This window comes from Macrobrachium rosenbergii, chromosome 21 (assembly GCF_040412425.1).
Source record: "Macrobrachium rosenbergii isolate ZJJX-2024 chromosome 21, ASM4041242v1, whole genome shotgun sequence".
Taxonomy (NCBI): domain Eukaryota; kingdom Metazoa; phylum Arthropoda; class Malacostraca; order Decapoda; family Palaemonidae; genus Macrobrachium; species Macrobrachium rosenbergii.
In genome coordinates this window covers 45,699,273-45,721,772 of record NC_089761.1, presented here as the reverse complement: position 1 = coordinate 45,721,772, position 22,500 = coordinate 45,699,273, and the positions used below count along the sequence as shown (strand labels likewise).

General features: G+C 36.4%; 1 protein-coding gene across 8 annotated transcripts in view; it reads left to right on the top strand.

Moving 5' to 3' along the window:
* Epac (Exchange protein directly activated by cAMP) overlaps positions 1-22,500 on the top strand; it is a 659,154-nt gene that overhangs the window by 543,421 nt on the left and 93,233 nt on the right. For all 8 annotated transcript variants that reach the window (XM_067123714.1, XM_067123713.1, XM_067123717.1 and 5 more), the window contains 3 exons: positions 10,826-10,877; positions 12,489-13,447; positions 15,746-15,974. In XM_067123714.1, the coding sequence (XP_066979815.1) occupies positions 10,826-10,877; positions 12,489-13,447; positions 15,746-15,974 (1,240 nt within the window). The remainder of the gene's footprint in view (positions 1-10,825; positions 10,878-12,488; positions 13,448-15,745; positions 15,975-22,500) is intronic.

Genomic DNA, 22,500 nt, shown 5'->3' with positions numbered 1-22,500 from the left:
GTTATCGTATATATGCTAAGTTGGTTTCATGGGTTTGTTCGTCAAACATCCTTGAAATGGATCGCTAGGAATGAGAGAGCTTCTGTTACATCAAGGGCGGTGGTGGTTAGGGGGTGGGGGGAATACTTCCCTTGAGTAAATTCAGTAAACAGTTCGTTATATTAAGATTACTGAATGGTACTGGGGGCATTTACCTAAATATTTTTTATTGGTTGTTACTTGATAGAGAGATAGTAAAAATGATAACAAATTGGAATAATAATAATGAAAAATGGAGAATATTTTTTTTTAGATTATATTACTGAGGAAGAGAAAAATATAACCAGGTGAAATAATGATATTTGATACGTTTTTGAGAGTGGATAAAGAAATAACAAGATTATAGCGAGAGAGAGAGAGAGAGAGAGAGAGAGAGAGAGAGAGAGAGAGAGAGAGAGAGAGGGTCGATGAGTTCGAGAAATCCTAAGGTTTCTCGATCTTGGTTAGTTCATGACAGTGCAACCGCTTTGCAGATGAAGACTCGGCTTTTCGCTTTGGTCTTCAGCGTCTTGTTCTAAAGATGTGTCTACTCTGACGCAGGTCTGGTAGGTGCCAGGTGGATTGGGACATCACGGTATGGCTAGTGAGAGAGAGAGAGAGAGAGAATGAATATGAAATTTTCCTATAAATAGCGAGTAGGACTCAATAGTAACTCATAAATTTAGCAGAAAAGGAATGAGAAATGTACTTGTATTTTTAACATCTAGAGTAGAATAGTGTAAAGGCCATATTAAGCTCTCTCTCTCTCTCTCTCTCTCTCTCTCTCTCTCTCTCTCTCTCTCTCTCTCTCTATATATTTATATATATATACAGTATATATAGAGAGAGAGAGTGGGGGGGGAGAGAGAGGGAGGAGGGGTGGGAGGGAAAGATTCAGCTGCCGAACAATACCAATGAAAATACGAAACCAATTTGCCATTGTACTATGCACAGGGTCATCCCAGATCTGACTCCGGCCAGTTAGGGACGTCTATTGTCTATTTCTGGCAAGTTATCCATCATCTCCAGCAGTTGCCCTTCACTATTCTTCACCCATCCTCTACAGTGTGCCTGGGGACCTCCTCTCTCTCTCTCTCTCTCTCTCTCTCTCTCTCTCTCTCTCTCTCTCACGCTTCCTGAAGAAGGCATTGTTAGTTCGTGAAGATCTTCCCAAATTGAGCTTCCTGGAGGGGGGAACCACTTGGGGTGGGAGGGAAGTTGTTATAGGGAGCTGGTGTGTGTTGGGGGCGGGGGTGGTGGGGGTGTGAGGAGAGGCTTGGAGTGATCCATTACCTTCATTAGTTTCTTCTTATTCTGCACAATAGGCTGTTAATGGTTCGGAGACAAAATGCTTTTGTTTCCTCAGCGGCCGATGGCCTGAAGTACAGTGCCAGCCACTTTGATTACGTTGATTTCCGTTTTTTGTCTATTTTTTTTAATAAGTATTACGTAACACTTCCCTTAGGTAAACCAGTCCACGTAGAGACTACAGACGATTGTAGAATGACGAGGAAGGGATTATCCTGATTCTAGAATGCCGAGCAAGGGATTATTGAACCTGCAAAAGAAACCGAGACGTAAATATTGGATCAGCCAAATCACTTATTCAGAATATGATCCACAATACCAATATCAGTAGTTTGGGGCTATCACAGTATGAATGATACGGAAGATTAATTTACATACATTAAAATCTTTTGAAGCTACGAACTTTGTACAGAGAAAGGAAGCGCACGCTTCAAAGTAAACTCGTACGCTCGCTCACACACACAGACACAGAAAGACTGGTCAATATGGTAGAAATGGCGTACCCACCAGTCCAGACAGCATTATCATATGGACGATCATTGCAAACAGCGGATTAGTTTTAAATAAGAAAGAAATGAAATGGAACTTAGGTAGGATGTATGTGTGTGTGTGTGTGTGTTGGAAAGTGCCCTTAAGTAAAAGGGACTTGGGCTGAAGAGCTCTTCAAGATAGATTTATGAGAAATTATTTTCTCATTTTAGAAAGAAATCTGTGCATTATTTAGAAGGAAAAATAGAAAGACTGGTAGCTATGTTGAATCTGACGAATATTTATAGACAGCAATATGTCAGGGACTTATTAAAAATAATGAAAGCAATGAATTGTAACACAAGTAGGGAGAGCTGACTAGGAGCTGACTTCAAATGATAACGGTTGGCAGAGTCCGGTACATGGGGTTGTCGTTGCATGTCGAAAATCATGCCCTAGACAACTTAATATGATAGAACAGAACTACTGTACATATTATACTTTAGTAAATGAAAAAGTAGCATTGGGTGCAGAGTTCAGATCTTGGATTTCAGTAAACTTGCAACTTCTCTAGGTTGGCGTTAAAAGACTCGAAGAGCTTAAAACTTTGATAAAGTTATTCACAAGGCAGGTATTCTCACGGCACAAGCAACCGGAGACGTATGATGTTTTTGGAGGGAAAGGGAGGCTTCTAACACGAAAAAGATTTAATTTAATCCAACGTGGGGCTTGGATTTAGTTATGGCATCACTTTTGCCAAAATGCCCAATAAGATTTTTATATCTTCAGGAGTTGGCTGTCCCTTGTCTGAGGAGGAAAATGTAGTTTAGTATCAATGAAAGAATTACTTTGTTAAATCCCTTTCTCAAACTGAAATATGTTTTATATATATATATATATATATATATATATATATATATATATATATATATATATATATATATATATATATATATATATATTGTTGTGTGTGTGTGTGTTTTATAAATATAAATACGTATTCATGATTGTAATCATATAAAAATACCTTGCTCTCACTATCTATTTCAAGAATGAAAGAAAACTCCCAGAAAAATAAGCAAAGATCTTAGAAATAAAGGCACAAAACGAAACCTCTCTCTCTCTCTCTCTCTCTCTCTCTCTCTCTCTCTCTCTCTCTCTCTCTCTCCCTTCTGTCTGTCTCTATCTCTCAGATGCATTTTACTCGCGTTTGTATAAGAAAAAAAAAAGTGGTAAACGATTGGTAGTACAAGATGGGTTTTCTGCCAGCGATAAGAAGGGAAGACAAATAGGCGAAAGAAGGCATGCTAAATAAAAGTCGAGGAGGGGATTTTTTATTCTCCGTTCTTTTTTTCCCCCGGAGATTGGCACCGCCTTGTGATCAGATGGTATGTAAACAGAACGTCGCACAGGTTCCAAATCTTACTTTTTTCTTATTTTATTTTTTTACGGTACGAGTTTGTTAACAGGCGCGTAATGCTTATTGCTGATCAGCAATTGTTTTGTATTATGTTTTCTTAAAATGTACAAGTTTACAGGTAAAGGTGTGTGTATAGTTAGAATGTAATTAGGGAAAAATAAAGTGCTCTTTTGCAAAGACATGACGTATATAGTCGAAAAGTGGTTCAGCTCTGAGATGTTGCATAACTGGGTTCGCCATACAAGATATACATTTATAGATTTAATGATATGAATGTGTTTATTTATTTATATGAGGATTTTGCAGGTTTGTAACAGGAAGCAAATCAGTATTATTTACCAATTAGAATTGTGTGTGTATATGCGTGTATATATATATATATATATATATATATATATATATATATTATATATATATATATATTTAAAGTGTGTGTATGTGTACATGTTGTCTATCACGTATTTTCTATATTTTATGCACCCTTCAACAAAAATGAAAAATCCTTATCAACAGTTATGTGGAAACAAAGGTGATCTGCAGCTTCGAAGTGATTCTTGAAAATTTATTTTTGACCCCTACCAAGAAGAATTCTGCCATAGATCTCCTGTCCCTCGTTAGACCTGTTTGTTGATGTGGAAAAGGACACGAAACTTTTTCGATGTGGTAGAATTGGGTTCAAACTATCTCTCAGAGATTCTCTTTTCCGAAAAGCAGAAGTTACGGTAGTACGCGCATGATTCTCATAAAGCCATTGAGCGTTGGGGGAGGGGATGGGGGTAGGTGCACCCAGGGACAACTGGGATATTCTATACAATCCAAAACATCATTAAAGAGTCCCTCGAGGAAAGCTGGTACCTGATCAGGATGTCTTGGCGAGACAAGACGTCACACCAGCCTTTATTGTTTTCAGGTCGACAAAATCAGTCTCCCCCGTAGGGGGGTAATGGCGTCAGTGCACCTCATGCGGTGCACTGTAGGCATTACTTAAGGTTTTTTGCAGCGTCCCTTCGGCCCCTAGCTGCAACCCCTTTCATTGTTTTTCCTGTACCACCGTTCATATTTTCTTTCTTCCATCGGACATTCTACCCTCTCCTAACAGTTGTTTCATAGTGCAACTGCGAGGTTTTCCTCCTGTTATACCTTTCAAACCTTCTTAATCTCTATTTCCATTTCAGCTCTGAATGACCTCATAGGTCCCAGCCCTTGGCCTTTGGCCGAAGTCCTATATTCTGTTCTGACAAAACAGTCTTGAAGCTTCCTTCTGAAGAGCATTTCGGTGCAGTGCTTCATTCAAACTTGACCATTATGGGCTCGGAATTGTCATTGGATCAGTCTTCTTGAATGTCACCCTTGATAATGCACTCTTCAGTCTCTACCCTACTTTATCTTGTATGCTGTCGTATATTTTAACTTCTTTTTCCTTCTTGTGCACTTCATGTTAACGTTTAGTTTCTTTTTGCTTTAGTGAAATATACTTATATGTTGATGGCACTAATTCACACCTGATATACATATATGTATATGGCACAAATTCACACATGACTTTTTATTCTCTCATTTATTTAAGCCACAAGTACCGCTTAATATTCACTACACACTGTGTTGGACTTACATCGAAAAGGAATTATATATCATCAGTGCATTTTTCCTGGCCAGGAATCGAACCTTTGCTTCTTTGGGTTCGATGGCGTATGTGGATAAGTCCCCGTCACCTCTGTATCAAGCCCAAAGGGCGGCTGAAGTTCGAATCCTAGCCAGAGCAGGTGCACTAACCCTGTGTAATTTACCTATATATGTAAGTTGTGCTTTAAGTAAAGTGAATTGATATTAAGCGGTATTTGTGGCTTTATATATATATATATATATATATATATATATATATATATATATATATATATATATATATATATATGTGTGTTTAGAGAGTATATAGAGAGATATAGAGAGAGAGAGAGAGAGAGAGAGAGAGAGAGAGAGATAATGTGTGTATGTGTGTGTGCTGTACTAAATCCTTTGAAGCTGTACAAGCTCCTGGCAAAAATGCTGTTATGAACGGCTGATCAACTCTTCTTTGGCATATTTTTATCCTATACTGAAAAATTAGTTGTTTTTTCGCATAAAGGGTAACATGTAAAAATAGCACCCTGATTTTTATTACGCCATGTTGGGAAATTAATCTGCCAAATTCTTGGGGAAAATGTGGCCCTAAAAAATGGATGGTTGAATTTTATTCACGCATAAAAACTGTACAGAAAGTTATTATAATTATATTTTGTAGGTTAGTGGTATCTAATGTTTGCATTTTTACAAGGACTTTTCACTGAGGACTATAAATTTTAAGTGCAATACCAAAAAGTATGTCTTGATGTTCAAAAGATATTAAGTGTTTCAGTTGTGGACAGTTATTTTTCCTTACTTTAAATTTTTTATTGCAAAATTTTTAGGTTTAAAAGAAGTAAACGCTTTAGATTTATAATTGCAACATCTTTGGTCTGAAGAGAAATGCTTCCATATAGACTTACGCACACACCTTTCTATTTATATAGTAAATAGCAGTGTGATCCTCATATTATCCGCCGTGTAACATCGATAGTCCACGGGTAACAATATCCCTCTCTTATCACTGGCCCTGACGTAAGCACAGTAATGGAGGCACACTGGTTCCATCGCCACTTTCGACGTTACTGGTACGCTGGTATATAAATTGCAGAGCGTTTACTCTTCAGAGTAATTAACGAATACATTCCATTTTACCCATTTAACTTATCAACGACTTGCTTTTTAAATCGCCATGTTGTGGTCACCGTACCCCAGGATATTGATCCAACGAGCGTCAGGTCTTCTCTCCTATAGACATGTGTTCCCCGAGATTGCTTTTCCATAGCAGCCATTTGAGGAAGTCTTTCTGAGTCTATTCACTACATCCTCTCTCTCTCTCTCTCTCTCTCTCTCTCTCTCTCTCTCTCTCTCTCTCTCTCTCTCTTGTAGGGATTACCTTGGCGGTTACTGTTTTTAGTTTTTTCAGTTTTATGATTTTATTTCTTGTTCATAGCGCTCAGAATTAGGTATATTTGTGTGTCTGTTGATTATACTTCTTTAGGTAGATGGATCATTTCACTTAAAGGAAAGTCACCGCTAAAGTGCTGAAAACATACTTTTTTTCCCCCGAATCAAAAATGAAACATCACGCCGTGAACTATCAGCACCTCAAAACTGAATGATAAACCTAAGTGTGCAGACGCTGATTAATGGCACATTGGTGCTTGTGCAGATTTTTAAAAATTCTTAGTACTTTATGCTCATTTTCGCTTTTTCTAGCTCCTAGTACCGGCATAAAGTTGACTGGAAAATATTCACCCGAATGAAAAAGATTAGTAACTGAAAAGACCAGAGTATGTGACAGACCCATTCGCTATTTTGGGGCACTTGAAGATCGGTCATTGTAGCTTCCACGCGTGTAAACAATGACACCTTTTCTCATGTGAGAGATCTCCCTCAAAAAACTCTCGTTCGCCACTATTCCAGCCATGAACATCTCACCTATTCACCTCTGATGCTATGATTGAGCTGGAAATTCCCATTCTCTCAACACCAAATCTCTTGGTAAATTATTATGACGCCTTACTCTTGATTTCATCTCAAAAAGCAGTAACTGCCAATAGGTCTAATCAGGCCTCGCAAAATGTATTTAACTGACAAATGAATGGAGGTTTGGTCTGTACTAAATTATATCTGTCTTATTATAAGGCAATGTATATTTAGTGCGCACTTGCAAAATCCTCACTCGCGGGCTTTCATCGTACCACGGAAGGTGTAAGCTTCTTCGCAAAGCCTTCTAGTGATCAAGGTATAAAAAGTAAGTGCGTGGATACTGAGAAGTAAGGAGGTCACTCTTGCTCTTAAAATGACGCGCGAGCGAGCACAAATATTATATATATATATATATATATATATATATATATATATATATATATATATATATATATATATATATATATATATATATATATATAATGTGCGTGTGTTTGTATGTATATATGTATATACATATATATATATATATATATATATGTATATATTTTGTATGTATGTATGTATGTTTACATTATGTATATATAGATAATTTGATAGATACAAACCACACATATATATAATAAATATATATATATATATATATATATATATATATATATATATATATATATATATATATATATATACAGTATATATATATATGTGTGTGTGTGCGTGTTTGGAATTCCGTCTACTATCCTAGGTAAACATCAAATCCTGATAACATCTTTCTAGTATCCGACCGTAGGCGTGTTTACGTAGTTTCTATGGACGTCTTCCCTTCAGCCTACTCTCTGTGACAATGCCGAATGCTGCTCGCTCGGAGGTTTGTTGTCCGTAATCCGTGCTGCTTCAATAGGATCAGATTCGTTCTTTTGGAAACTCGGTCTAATAACGGTCTCCGAATCATGTCAGTGAATTCGTAATCTTCAGCACAACTAGTCTTACAGAGATTGGGACTTTTTTCAATGGTAGGGGATTTGGACTCTCTCTCTCTCTCTCTCTCTCTCTCTCTCTCTCTCTCTCTCTCTCTCTCTCTCTCTCTCTCTCTCTCGTATTGCGTGAAAGAGAATATTGTGTATGAGTGTACTATGTATTATTTAACCAACCTTAATGGATGAAATTATTAAATCACTATCGCCCATTTTAACCCAAACATGTCGTGATTATTGGGCTTACATACAATTCCTTTGGTTGGGAGCTGTTCGTAATATATTGTTAGGCAAATTCTACATTAATTGGTTATTTTTCCCGCTTACTACTGAAAAGGATAACAATGATATGAGAAATTTAGTGAGATGCGGAAGAGTCGACTGCCTTTAGCTTACCAACCCAAAAAAGGCACTTTATATTCCTGATCGTTGTAGGTGCAAATTTCGTGCGTAATTCCTTTTGTGTGAGTCAGTGGCATTCTTTAGGTTTATTTATGCGTAAATATATATATATATATATATATATATATATATATATATATATATATATATATATATATATATATATATATATATATATATATATATATATATATATATATATATATATACATATACACACATACATATAAATTTGACTCACATCAGGATCGAACCCATGTCTTTCAATTGAAAGGCAAGGGCGCTGCCCACTAGGCCATACAGGTCATAAAAGAAGTTGGAATCTGAGGGCAACTGCACCCAAGGAATTACATGGGCAAGCTAACTGCGTGCATAACAGCGTGTTTTCCCCAACTTCCCGACTAAGCAATGGCCCAATTGACAGCATTTCATTCGAATTATCCCTTCTAAGCACGCTAGTATGCACGCAGTTAGCTTGCCCAGGTAATTCCTTGGGTGCAGTTGCCCTCAGGTTCCAACTTCTTTTATGACTTGTATGGCCTAGTGGGCAGCGCCCTTGCCTTTCAATTGAAAGACCTGGGTTCGATCCTGATGTGAGTCAGAAATTTATTTCTGTTCCACACGTGATTGTGTGTTGATTATTTATATATATATATATATATATATATATATATATATATATATATATATATATATATATATATATATATATATATATGTGTGTGTATGTATGTATGTATGTAGAGAGAGAGAGAGATACCACACACATGTATATATGTATAAATAAATTATATATATATATATATATATCTATATATATATATATATATATATATATATATATATATATATATATATATATAATCATTTAGCAAATTTGCATACGTATTTAGATTCGTATGAGTGCGTGCACCGACTGAGTGTCTGAAGCCTCTTGGAGACAAAATATATTCGTATCAGTGGACTGCCGCATCAGCGGATGATATCATTTGTAGGACATCTTTGGATCAAGTGCTAATGAACTTAACCGTTGAGTCACCGGATTGAGACCCTCCTGGGGGGGGGAGAGGATTTTCCTACTGGGGTCTTAATCGGATTATAATTTTTATCATTATTATTATTAGTGATAGTAGTGGTATGTACATTATTTTTTTAATCGGTATATTTTTTTCTTAAAAATATCGGTGTCACTGATAATTTCTTCTTATCGTTGACTTTGTTATTATGTTAAATACAACAGGAAATGTGTAAATATTATTACTATTACTGCAACTACTTGGTGAATTAACGTTCTTCTTTGAAAGTCTCTCTCTCTCTCTCTCTCTCTCTCTCTCTCTCTCTCTCTCTCTCTCTCTCTCTCTCTCTCTCTCTCTCTCTCCTTTCAAGTAGTCGATCTCCAGCGGGAGGTGAAGTCTTGTATTTTTATGACTAAGAGATGTACTCTAGTTGAATTACGTGCGAGTGTTCTCGTTGACATGTCTTTAAATGAACTTATTTGCATAATGTTCAAGCGTAACAACAGTTATCGGTAAATAAGAATAATAGTGATAAAAACAATATTTATAGTGAAGTTAATTGTAATTTTTTATTCATAAGAGAAAAGTGTAGAAGTTTTCAAGAGTTTTCGTTGTTGTTGTCTGTTGGAGTAAGGAAGATTGACAGGCAGAGAGGGATGTTGATATTGGATATGGTAAAAAAGATAAACATCAGTGATAAGATGGATCAAAGGGTCTTGGTGCGGCCTGGTCATGTAGAGAGAATGGGAGAATTAGCAGCGGGAAAGGTGGTGAATTTGGTAGTTCCAAGAGGAAGTAGGACAGTGAAACGAAGAAAGTACTGAATTGGTAAAATGAAAGATTACCGTCAACGAAAATGCTTTAAATGCCATTGAAACGCTAGAATACTCTTTAAGAACATATGAATGTCGATTTGCTGCAAGTGATGCTTTGTGTAGATATATTTAGCATCCTAAGAGGAAGGATGGTGCAATGCCTTGTCTTTTTCTTTGAAGCAGCAATCTTAGGAAATGGAAATCCGGTTATTCAATAAGTAATATTAATGATACCTATTGAAGTGGTGGTGATGGTGATGTTAATAATTAATAACGCTGACAGTGCCAACGTCAGGAGTACAGATAAATTTTAGTATTAATAAAAACGTTCTTGACAATAATTAGGTTATTCCAAGAGTTAATTTGGGCAGAATATGTCATCCATGAGTTCCGGTAATTAATGCCATATTAGGCCTGATTTTTTTCTTTATACATTTTTACATATTTGACTCTGCAGCTTGTGGTACACCTTTTCGCCAAAATGGTTAATTACGCCAAGTTTTAATTATGGGCTTTTATTGATGTCAGAGTTTTGTACCCAGCTTATTAGCGGTGTATGATTAGACAATTTGATAAAGGAGTTGCTCATATATATATATATATATATATATATATATATATATATATATATATATATATATATATATATATATATATATATATATATATATATATATATATATATATATATGTATAATATACTATATATATATATATATATATATATAATAATATATATATGTATATATATAAAATATCTATATATATACATACTTATTATATACACATTATATATATTATAATCATTTATGTTAATGAAAATATTGTCATGTAAGAGTAATCTTTCAGCAAATATTTTTTTGCTCTTTTCAGAGAAACAAGGAGTTGATGCAAGACATGTTATACACTTCTTCCAGGAAGGAAAGTAAGTAATTTTTTCGACTGTAAATTATCACATTAATGAAGTGTTTACCATTTAGCTCGCCACCACATTCTCTCTCTCTCTCTCTCTCTCTCTCTCTCTCATTAGGTTTGCGGTATTTTATTATAAGTGTTAATAGCTGAATTGCATCATATCGTCAGTTTTAGTGTATATTATCATTGTGATATAATTGATATAGGAAGAAAATCCTGATGAATTTTCAGATGTATTTTGCGGCATGGTGAAAAAATAAGATACAATTTGGAATAATTTATGAATATTAAAATCATTTTTAAACACTGTTCTACTCATGTTTATAGTCATAATTGTTCTTACGGTTTGTTATTCTTAAATGAAATTTTATTTTTTTTTAGTTGCAACACTTTCCATTTTGTAGTAATTACTTTTCGGTAGTAAGTGCTTTTTCGCACTGTGGTTGCCAAACTGCAATTGTCTTTCCTGCTGTTTATCTTTATTAAAGGGGTCGAATATCAAGCTAAAAGTAGAATCACTCATGTTGATTAGAACTTGTAATTTTATCGTATGAACTGGCAGTATCTATCTCCGCATTGTATTTTGAATTACCTCTATCTTTTCCATCATTGGCTGAGTAGAAATTAATGCAGCTTAGATTGTTCATGTTAGTGGTGATTTTTATTGATATATTTGTAAGTGTTTTTCAGTCACCATACTTTTTTTCAGGAGTGCGTTTTACGTGTCAGTAATATTCTTAACATTATTATTATTTTATTTTAATTATAATTATACTTGTTGAAGGTATTTGATAATGTGTGTTTTGGGTGATCAAAAAGGATTCTTACATGCATAAAAATATTCAAGTTTTTTGTAGTTTATTCATTCGGTAATATTTAATAAACTGCGCTTACGAATATGCATATTTACAAATTTTATATCTATACATGCTTAACATTCTTGACATATTTGTACATTCATCTCTTTATATATAACTATAAATCTTCCAAGATAATATTCTTTAAGCTGATATAACAAATTCCAAATACCAGACCCCCATATTTCTTCATGGAACTAAAGTAGATTTTTATTCCTCTGCTATTTGTAATGTTACATTAATATCTTCAAATATGCAAGTAAATCTTCAAGAATATCTTCCCTAATAACCTCTTTTTACGAATTGCAAAATGTTTTTTCCTCGGATTGTTTCTTTAGCCCTGAAGGTACTTTTCCCCAGGCGTCCGAGATGGCCTCTGATAAAAAGGTCGGATTGTTTGGGTGTCTTTTTTTGTGGGGAAAATTTTTCCTTTTACTCTATGTAATAATTTAGTTTTTTCGGTGTCAGATTGTATGAAGAGGGATTTTTTTTTTTTTTTGCCTGGTATCTATCTCCTTTAATAGTGCGGATATGTTTAGGTATATCTAGTACCTTTTTTGGTTGAATGGTCCATTAATTATGTAGCTTTGATGCTTGTTTTGAATTCGTGGGTATTATTATTATAATTATTTCACCTTCAAAAGCCACTTTGTTGCTGTTTAATATTTTCGAACATTAGAAACAATGATTAAAGGTATCGTGTTTTCATTTCAGTAACTGTTACGACCTCGTCCTAATTTTCTATCGCCTGTTTATTCCTGCAGCCACAGGCTCAGTACTGGACGAAGGGAGAACCCTCTGGAGGAATTTTGGGTCACGCCGGCGTCGGTCGGCCACTCCAAGGGAACTGCCGAAAGAACCCACCGGAAGAGAAGAACACAGAAGGGCCTCTGCAACGGCGTCTCCGACTAGGGCAGCTTCCTCTTCTCCCGTACGGGCCCCGGGTTCCCACCATTCAAGAGGCTTAGCCTCTGCAGCAGCCCCTCAGAATTCTCACACCCTTCCAAAGGGCTTTACCATGTCCAGAAACTCTGGCGCTCCGGATGCCACCCCTCCTCTGCCCACAAAATCAAACCACTCGCCGGGTGAGTCCTCGACGGAGCTGGCCACGAAGAGCAAAACGGGATCCCCGACCCCTCCACAGTCGTCCTCCAGAAACTCGACGCCTCGAGAAACGCCAAGAAGTACTCCGACGAGGTCCTCCCCCGTAGGAAACAGAGAGACGCCCCCTCGAAGGCCAAGTCTCAGCAGGGCGGCTAGTTTCGACAGCCCTTCCGTCAGTCCCAGAAGATCCAGCCTTCGGAGCGCTGTTCTGCGCCTGCGCTGCGAATCTCAAGACACGGCCGAGGAAGAGGACGAGGACGACGACGACGATGACGAGCCTCCCTCCCACACGTCCCCCATGGTCATCAACTACCGGGGCGACAGTCAGGAGAACGACGAGGATGACGAGGATGAGGATGACGATGACTATGAAGACGACGAAGATGGCCGTCAAAGGAGGAGGAGCTCTGGCAGAATAATCAATGGAGAAGGAGGTGGAGGAGGAGAAGGTGGAGAAGGAGGTGGGAGTGGCGATGGTGGTGGAGGAGGAGGAGGAGGAGGAAAAGGTCGGTCTGGAGGGCGTAAAAAAGGAAGCAGGCGGAAGAAGAAAACTGACGTCGAGCAACAACGGTCTCAAGACTTAGATTCCCCCAGCAATGCGGCTGTCCCTATCGTGGATGTGAGTCTTTTTTCTCATGAGCTTTGTTAATAGTAATGATGATAATGTGTAAATCCATTGTTAATATTCTTTTCTCTCCAGGGGGCCATCTCCTTATTGGGTGTAGTTTCAGGGGGAAATTTGAGTTATCACTCAAACTTGCATCCCTTTCACCAAAGCACTTTTTGGGAAAAGAAAACTGCTTCACATTCGTTTCAAACAACATTTTGAAACTGACTCCCTTTACTTACCTTTACTTGTATTACTCTGTCCTCATCTTCTTTGCTCGAAGCTTAAGCTTCATACAAAGCAAGATCTCTCGTTCAAACATTTTTTAATTCTATTAACCCATTAATTTAAAGATCTCTTCCCAGACCCATTTTTATCAGTCTCTCTTGCGAGTTTCTGCCTTAATTATGTTGATGGGGTTCAGTAGTTACATTTCATAACTATAATGGAGAGTTAGCTCAACAATCCCTTTATAAATTTCCAACTTTTGTCTCCAAAATTTTTCGTTTCATAGATTTTTTACTCACTTCCAGGATTTTCCTCTCATTCTAATTATCTGTAATATTTTCTCTTAAATTTCTTCAAGAGTAAACCACATCCAGTCTTACACCCTCCAAGCTAACAGTCGTTGCCCATTCTTTTGGCTTTCATTTAGGATTGCATTTCTTATCTTGTAACAGTTAGTTTGACAACCTTCAACCTCTAGCTATCAACACAATATCGCTCCAAGAAAACCGAAAATTTTTACCTCCCATTCTCTTCGCTTCCAGTATTATCTCAGTTCATAAAAACGTCAGACACCCAGTGACATAACACATCATTCCCTCAGACCCATATTTGTGTACTAGCTCGTTTTACTATACAGTACAAATTCTTCATAAACCGTAATTTTCACCATACATCTTCACTGCTCCATGTGTCCCACATGCAGGCTTTTCTCTTGCAAATGCTCCATACAACGTTGCCTGAAAAAAGGAAAAAAGATTCGTGGGTCTTTATCCTTGGATAATAACATACTTCGTTGTTCATCCCCTATCAGAGTTGTTCTCATATATCTTACTTTATAGTAAAAATGGTTTCTATGAATATTAAGCGACTCCTTGCCCGTATAATTTTAGCTCTTTTCATTATCTGTCTGAGGAAGAATTACCCCACATATCCATTTCCAAGTAAATCTTCTCTGACAAACGGCATACTTTAAAATTGCCACTAAGCCACTCAGTTATACTAACACCACTATAATGCAGCATTTAACTTTTGATATATACCAGAAATTCCTAAGGCCTCTCCATTTTTTTTTTTTGTTAGACCCTCGGCAGACGTTTTTGAAAAACATTCAGATTTAAATTAAAATTTTCGTGTTATTTAAATGTCTCTTCGATTATCTACATTCAGCTGCCCCTAAAGATACTGTATCGGGCAAATTGGTTATTATTATTATTATTATTATTATTATTATTATTATTATTATTATTATTATTATTATTATTATTATTATTATAGGTTATAAGGAAACTGTCATTATTTACATCAGAGGGTCAGTACCTATGCATTATCGAATGGAATTAGCTTTTGAAATAAATGATCATTCGATTTACAAATGTTTGAAAATCTATTTTATCTTGAGTTCCTAAAGCTACTGGTACTCAGAGGAAAGAATTGCTCATTTTTTACAGAAGAGGAATGGTTTTCATGAAAAAGACTGAGCTTATATATTTAATAAAATTATAATATAAGAAAAAATTCATGGATAATAATGCATTATGTTAATAATATGATGTCAGATTAAGATTTCAGATATAAGAAAATGGTTAATAACTGAGCAGTATTCAGATAGTACCAGAACGTGAAGTCGAAATGAGTTCATACACCCGTGTCGGTCCCAAGCCCTGGTAAAAGACGGAGCATGAGCATAGGCTTAACCCCCGGCTTAAATAAAACCAAGCCGTACTCGAAATGACAGATGACAAAGAGAGTCATAAGAAAAACAAAACCACAGATTGGAGAACAAATATATTTAGAAGCACAAACAGTTCCGGAGCGTCATGCTCCCTCTTCAGTGTGGAGACATTAAAACCCAACTACAGTCCATTAGGAATGGGAGGATGACGCTCCGCAGGAACTGTTTGTGCCTCTAAATATATTTGCTCTCCAATCCGTGTTTTTTTTCAAGTTGCAAGGGTCGATACTGATGATCTGTTAACGAGAGTAATACAATTTTGAAAGTCAGTAGAGTAAATAAAATGAATCGTATATCTTTTGATGTTAATCTTGTTATTAATTATTCCATGTGATTTGTCTTATGCAAAGGCCCCTAGTGTTCGCATCTGCGAGACTGCTTGGGTACTGAGGTCGATGCTTCTCGCCCGCGCCCCTCACCTCATGAAGGACCGGAAACAGCACGGGCGTCAGCAGCCTCGCTGTGTGGTCGGCACCGAGCTCACCGACTGGCTTCTGGCGCTGTCGTCCACAGTTCATTCGAGGTCACAAGCGGCGGCCATGTGGCAGTGCCTGCTCGAGGAAGGGGCACTTTACCATGGTGAGTGGCGCAATGTTTTAATCTTCATTTTTGTATATAAATAGGTCTGTTGTTTGGTTGGCTGACAGGATGTGAGTATAAATCAAAGGTTGTCTTTGGGTTGTGTCGATTAAGCATGTTTTCCTTCAAAAGATATGGATTGTTATCAGTTTTAAACATTATCTTGTGTAAGTAGTTACGGAGTGCTTTAAAATTGTGTGTTGACTGAAAGAATGTTTGGTGAGAATATTTTGTGAAGATATTTCTATGGCTCAAATTAATTTAGTATATAATATAATATATATATATATATATATATATATATATATATATATATATATATATATATATATATATATATAATCACTTTGTATTATTTTACAAATACATTTTCCTTTACGATATTTTTTTTAGTGATTGTCAACGGGAATGGCAACATACGCCCATATGTAGTATATGCAGAAACAAAAAAGGAATAACATCTTGAATGGGTGTAGCTTATGGAAATCGGGAAAAATCTAAGGTTAAACAGGAATCCTAATTTTAATAGTGGGAAAATAAAATCGGGCAGTACGGAGAAAAGTAAAACAACTTATCTCAGGTCTCTCGTTAAAGCAATTATCTCTCTCTCTCTCTCTCTCTCTCTCTCTCTCTCTCTCAAAACCATGTGATTCTTAAACACATATTAAATTTCTCTCTCATGTGATTCTCTCTCTATCTCTCTCTCTCTCTCTCTCTCTCTCTCTCTCTCTCTCAAAACCATGTGATTCTTAAATCTATATTAAGTATTTCTCTCTCTCTCTCTCTCTCTCTCTCTCTCTCTCTCTCTCTCTCTCTCAAAACCATGTGATTCTTAAATCAGTATTAAGCATTTCTCTCTCTCTCTCTCTCTCTCACACACACACACACACACACACACACACACACACACACACACACACACACACACACACACACACACACAAAATAATTCCTTTATTTCTCTGTCTGTTACTATAGCGCGAATCCATTTCATCACAGACCAGATTTCCACGTGTGTCCATTTCACTTCATGCATCTAACGTCATTGCTTTGTCCTTCAGTCATCACTCAGGCTCAGCCGTTTGCATGCCAGAAGACCATTAAGGCGGCGTCGTTAAAATGATAAATTTATATCTTTACCACCAGTGGTATCTCAGTCCGGTAGAGTAAATCTCCCCTCTGAGGAGAAACTTGCGGTTAATTTTTTTTTTCGCTTCTCCAGAGTGTCTGTAGTTATTTTTTCAACTCTGGGTGTTTTTTTTCTTTGTGTGTGTGTGTGTATGTGTATTTTGTCATTATAGATTACTATCCATTTCAGGGACTGCGAGTCATCGTTTTTCTCAAATATCTTTCAAACTAATTATTTGATCGAAATGGTACTTTGACACAGTGTACAAGACACCTCCTGCTAATTTTTGGTAATATGGTGCTTTGTCAAATGGTGTTAGTTAAGGTGTTTACTCTTGACTTTTAAAGGCAAAGTCGCATGAGTCAGCAGGACTAATCTACGCAATCGAATGCCCGCTATCCCCCATAGACAGGAAAGGGAGGGCGGAGATGGGGAGGCCAGAAAAATGGGTTGAGGGCGGGATGAGGAGGAGGAGAGAGGGGGAGGGACGGGATGGGCATAAAGGACGTTCGAATGCATAGTTTGGCGACGCTTGGCAACACCATGTAAGTCCAGAGTAAACGCCTTAACAAAACCATTTGACAGTGCACTATATTACCAAAAATTAGCGGGAGATGTCTTGTGCCTGTGTCAAAGTGCCATTCCGATCAAATAATTAGTTTGAAAGATATTTGAGAAAAACGATGACTCGCTCTCCCTGAAATGGATAGTAGGTTTTATTAATAGCTCTTAGTAATTCGTTCGTCAGAGTATTGTTGCATTTTTGTTTTAACATATTTTTCTCGTTCATCAACTACTTAAAATTGCTTATAATCAAGATATAAGCATATTTTATGTATGGAATAGTTGCTGTTATGATATAGTTATACCCTATCCCTTATTCGAATCCATAATGATGATAATAATAACAATAATAATAATAATAATGATGATATTGTGAAAAATGTGCAGCTCACATCAGCATCGAACCCAGAACTTTCAAATGGGTAGAATCTCTTTTCTGCTTCACACATTTTTGTGAGTTGATTTCCATTAATAATAATAATAATAATAATAATAATAATAATAATAATAATAATAATGTGCACGCAATCATTTATAGAAATGTTCGTATTCGGTATAATCAAGCTATCATTTTGTCGCTGATATAATATTCTTTTTATTTTAAATCTTGTAGTTTAATAATAATAATAATAATAATAATAATAATAATAATAATAATAATAATAATACTGGTATACGCAATCCATTATAGAAACGTTCGTATTCGGCTAAAATCAAGCTATCATTTTTATTCTATTTCTGCTGCTTTGCCTTTTTGAAAATATGTGACTAGCGTGCAGTTATCCAGCTTCGTAATGACACCAAAATCAGTATTGTATCATAAAAAATGATTTTACAAAGACGATTCAAAGAATAATATCGCCAAAGTTCTCGAAAGGAGTCCTGAATTTGTAAAAACTATTTCGATACGTCTCACTGTGTAAACTATATATTATTAATAGGCATTGTAAAGTTAGTTCCTCGAAGGTTTGTAAACTGTATAGTAAATTTGCATATTTTAGTAGTTTTATCTGGCATATTTATTAACTGCTGAGTGCAGAAATTAGTTTATGGACAATTCCAGCTCATGATTTTGATATTTTCATTTTTGTCGTTTTGTTATTCCAGCTCATAATTTTGATATTTTCATTTTTGTGGTTTTGTTTTTGAACACGTTGCGGTGTAGCACACAAAAATATATTGATAAAAATTGCGTTTTATACAACGGGAATTATTGTTACTATTATTATTAATGCTGACAGTAATAATGATAGTATATTATTTTTCAAGTATATTAATCAAATATTGCAGAATGTTTTAACTTTACAAAGATCATACACTTCAGAAAATGTACGTAATAAGGGCCTTTTTATCTCTTGCATTTGCCCTTATGATTAATCAAGAAGAACAATAGATCACAAAATGAACACTTCTGTTACGGTGACACTGCATTCCCCCAAAGAGTATTGTTAGTTACAAATTGGTTGTCTTGGCATGTTTGTTTCAGTTTATGTATTTTTGCATTAAATTGCAGATTTTTATATGTCGAATATTGTATTGTTCCCTAAAATTTGTGGAAGAGGAATAACGAAAGAAGCCGTGATAATTTTGTGCCAACTAGAGCTGCAGATGTTGTTATCCTCCAAACGCCATTGTCGTGCCAGCACTTGTTTACTGGTTGAAAGTGACGCGGTAACACAATTTACGCAAACCCTGACAGCGCATACTTGACGAAACCACATACTTTACACTTAGCCGGACCCCATAAATAACTCCACGGCTTAATTCCATTCCCCCATTTTCCCTGTCATTAGTTAATTGCTGCCAAACAATTACGCACGTCTACCCTGACGAGCAAACCAGCAGCTCGCCCATTAGCCAATTACCCGGGTTTAAGTTAACCACTCAGAGGCTGCGTCTGCTCTTAGTAACCCCGGGATAGCGTTCTAATTGGCAGCGGCGTGTGTGAATGGAGGACGCTCTTGTGAACGTGGGAAAACCCTCGTGGCAGCGCATTTTCAGTTCCCCGTTTAAGTGTGTGTGTGTGTGTGTGTGTGTGTGTGTGTGTGGAAGAGGGTTGATGCTGTACAGAAAAATGATAAGAGGGAGTGTGATGCATCTACTCTTATCACTCTCATATGCGCGCACATAAACAACCTTGCTCTTTTCAGTAAAATATCACCTCTCTCTCTCTCTCTCACACACACACACACACACAACTAAAATCTCTCTCACTCTCTCTCTCTCTCTCTCTCTCTCTCTCTCTCTCTCTCTCAGCAACCTTGTCTCTTTCACTAAAATCTCTCTCTCTCTCTCTCTCTCTCTCTCTCTCTCTCTCTCAAGCAACCTTGTCTCTTTCACTAGAATATTCTCTCTCTCTCTCTCTCTCTCTCTCAACAACCTTGTTTTTCACTAGATATCAATTCTCTCTCTCTCTCTCTGAGCAACTTTGTCTCTTTCACTAGAATATCTCTCTCTCTCTCTCTCTCTCTCTCTCTCTCTCTCTCCAAGCAACCTTGTCTCTTTCTAGAGATATCTCTCTCTCTCTCTCTCTCTCTCTCTCTCTCTCTCTCTCTCTCTCAGCAACCTTGTTTTTCACTAGAATATCACCTCTCTCTCTCTCTCTCTCTGTCTCTCTCTCTCTCTCTCAGCAACCTTGTTTTTCACTAGAATATCACTCTCTCTCTCTCTCTCTCTCTCTCTCTCTCTTGATATATGAAATTATCCCTGCCATCCAATTTGTGAGAAACCTTGTGTATTTACGAGGCCGTATTTGTCACATTTAGATTCTAAGGGCGGATAATTTTTCCGCCAATTTATTAATATATCTTGAAAAGTGCATTGCTCTAGTCCGACCAGATTAAAGGGGTTTATTAAGTAAACGAAGATTAGAAAATATAAGCCACTGCATTTCTGCTGTAGCTCCCTGGTACTCGGCGGAATATTCATTGCCTCTACCAACGAGGTTGGAGGAGGTTGTGTTTTCTTTATATTTTCTAATATTTTCACCAAGTTTTAATTAAGTAGACATTTTCATAAATAACTGACTAAAGTTGTGCCTCGTGTCAGGCAATAAGGTATTAAATTTCTTTAAGTTTTAAGTAGACATTTAATAAATAATTCATTAAAGTTGTGCCTCGTGTCAGCCAATAAGAGATAAAATTCTGGGAAAGATCTGGACTGGGTAATGGAACCTTTTGGGGGATTGTGCAGTCTGAGGTTCGTGACCTTCGACCGTTTATGTTGATTATCCGTGACATTTACAGTATATTCCTCCTTGAAGACATACAACTTATCGAAACATTTGTGTTGAATTTTTACTGTTGTAACTGATATAGTTTCTGAATTTTTATTAGGCCAACGTATCATCAGCAGTTTGTCTTGTTTTTTGTCGTATTTACACATAAGTTTGTCCAATGCTCTTATGTGTGTGCTGATTGATTTTGTTATGTTCTTATAGCAAAATATTGTAAAATATTTTGTAAAAATATTATATATATATATATAGAATATTTGGTATATATATTTATATATATATATATATATATATATATATATATATATATATATATATATATATATATATATATATATATATATATATATATATATAAAAGGTGCCTCTGTAGCTTATTTGTATGATAGGTCCACAGTGTCAGCTAGTCAAGAATGAGAAGGCCAGAACTTGTGAAGGAAGAGTTGGATATATGTATGTAGGTGTGTGTGTGTGTATATATATATATATATATATATATATATATATATATATATATATATATATATATATATATATATATATGTCTGTGTATGTGTATGCACTTATGTATGTATTCGTTCTCCAGTTCCTCCTCACGCGTTTTGGCCCTACCACTCTTTAACTTCAGCTGATGTTGTAGACCTCTCATACCATTGAGCTACGGAGGAACCATGCATATATATATGTGTATACATATATATAAAATGTGTGTGTGTGTGAGACTGACCATTTAATAATAACCACAATGCCCTTCTGACATCTCGATTTCGTCACACTTTTTGGATATGATTGTCGCTAAAAAGCCTAAGATCCAAATGAAGTAATTTTGCTGCCCGTAACAGGATTAGAACTCGCATTCGGTACCTCATAATGAGACCATGCTACGCACCTGACCACCTGTCTAGAAAAAAATAATGAATTGCACCCAAAGAGATTTGTTATTGGCAGTTAAATTTACTCTGATTGGATTTCAACCCTACTTTAGGGTTGGGGGTGAGGGGGGGGGTGTTGTTGTGTTGGTACATGGACAATAGTTTACTTATCTGAGCTGATTTAGCGAACAGTTGTCTATGTACCAACCTTAATGGGAACACTTCCTTGTACACACACACACATACACTCATATTATTTTTCAAAATGCTAAATCTTGCGCCATGAATTTTTATTTTTTATTTTTGGTATTTTGCATGCTGCACCATCACTTTAAGGGATTACGTTAATGTACATGATTTAGCTATTTCTTTCAGAGGCTTGTAAATATTTCTCATCTAGGTGCCCTAGATACCGCCCTGTCAGACAACTCAGTTTGGAAGTTTTTTTTTTATTTTTGTCTATATACCCATTAGTGAATTGGTAAACGATTTTTTTTCTTATTGCTGTTGTTTTTCAAATGAAAACTTCTTAAGACTGTCTAAATTCCCTCCAACACCGCATTTGGGACTATAAATTCCCTCCAATGCTGCGTTTGGGACTGACTAATTTCCCTTCAGCACTACATTTGGGACTGGCTAAATTCCCTCCAATGCAGCATTTGGGACTGACTAAATTCGCTCCAACACTGCATTTGGGATTGTCTAAATTCCCTCTAACACTGCATT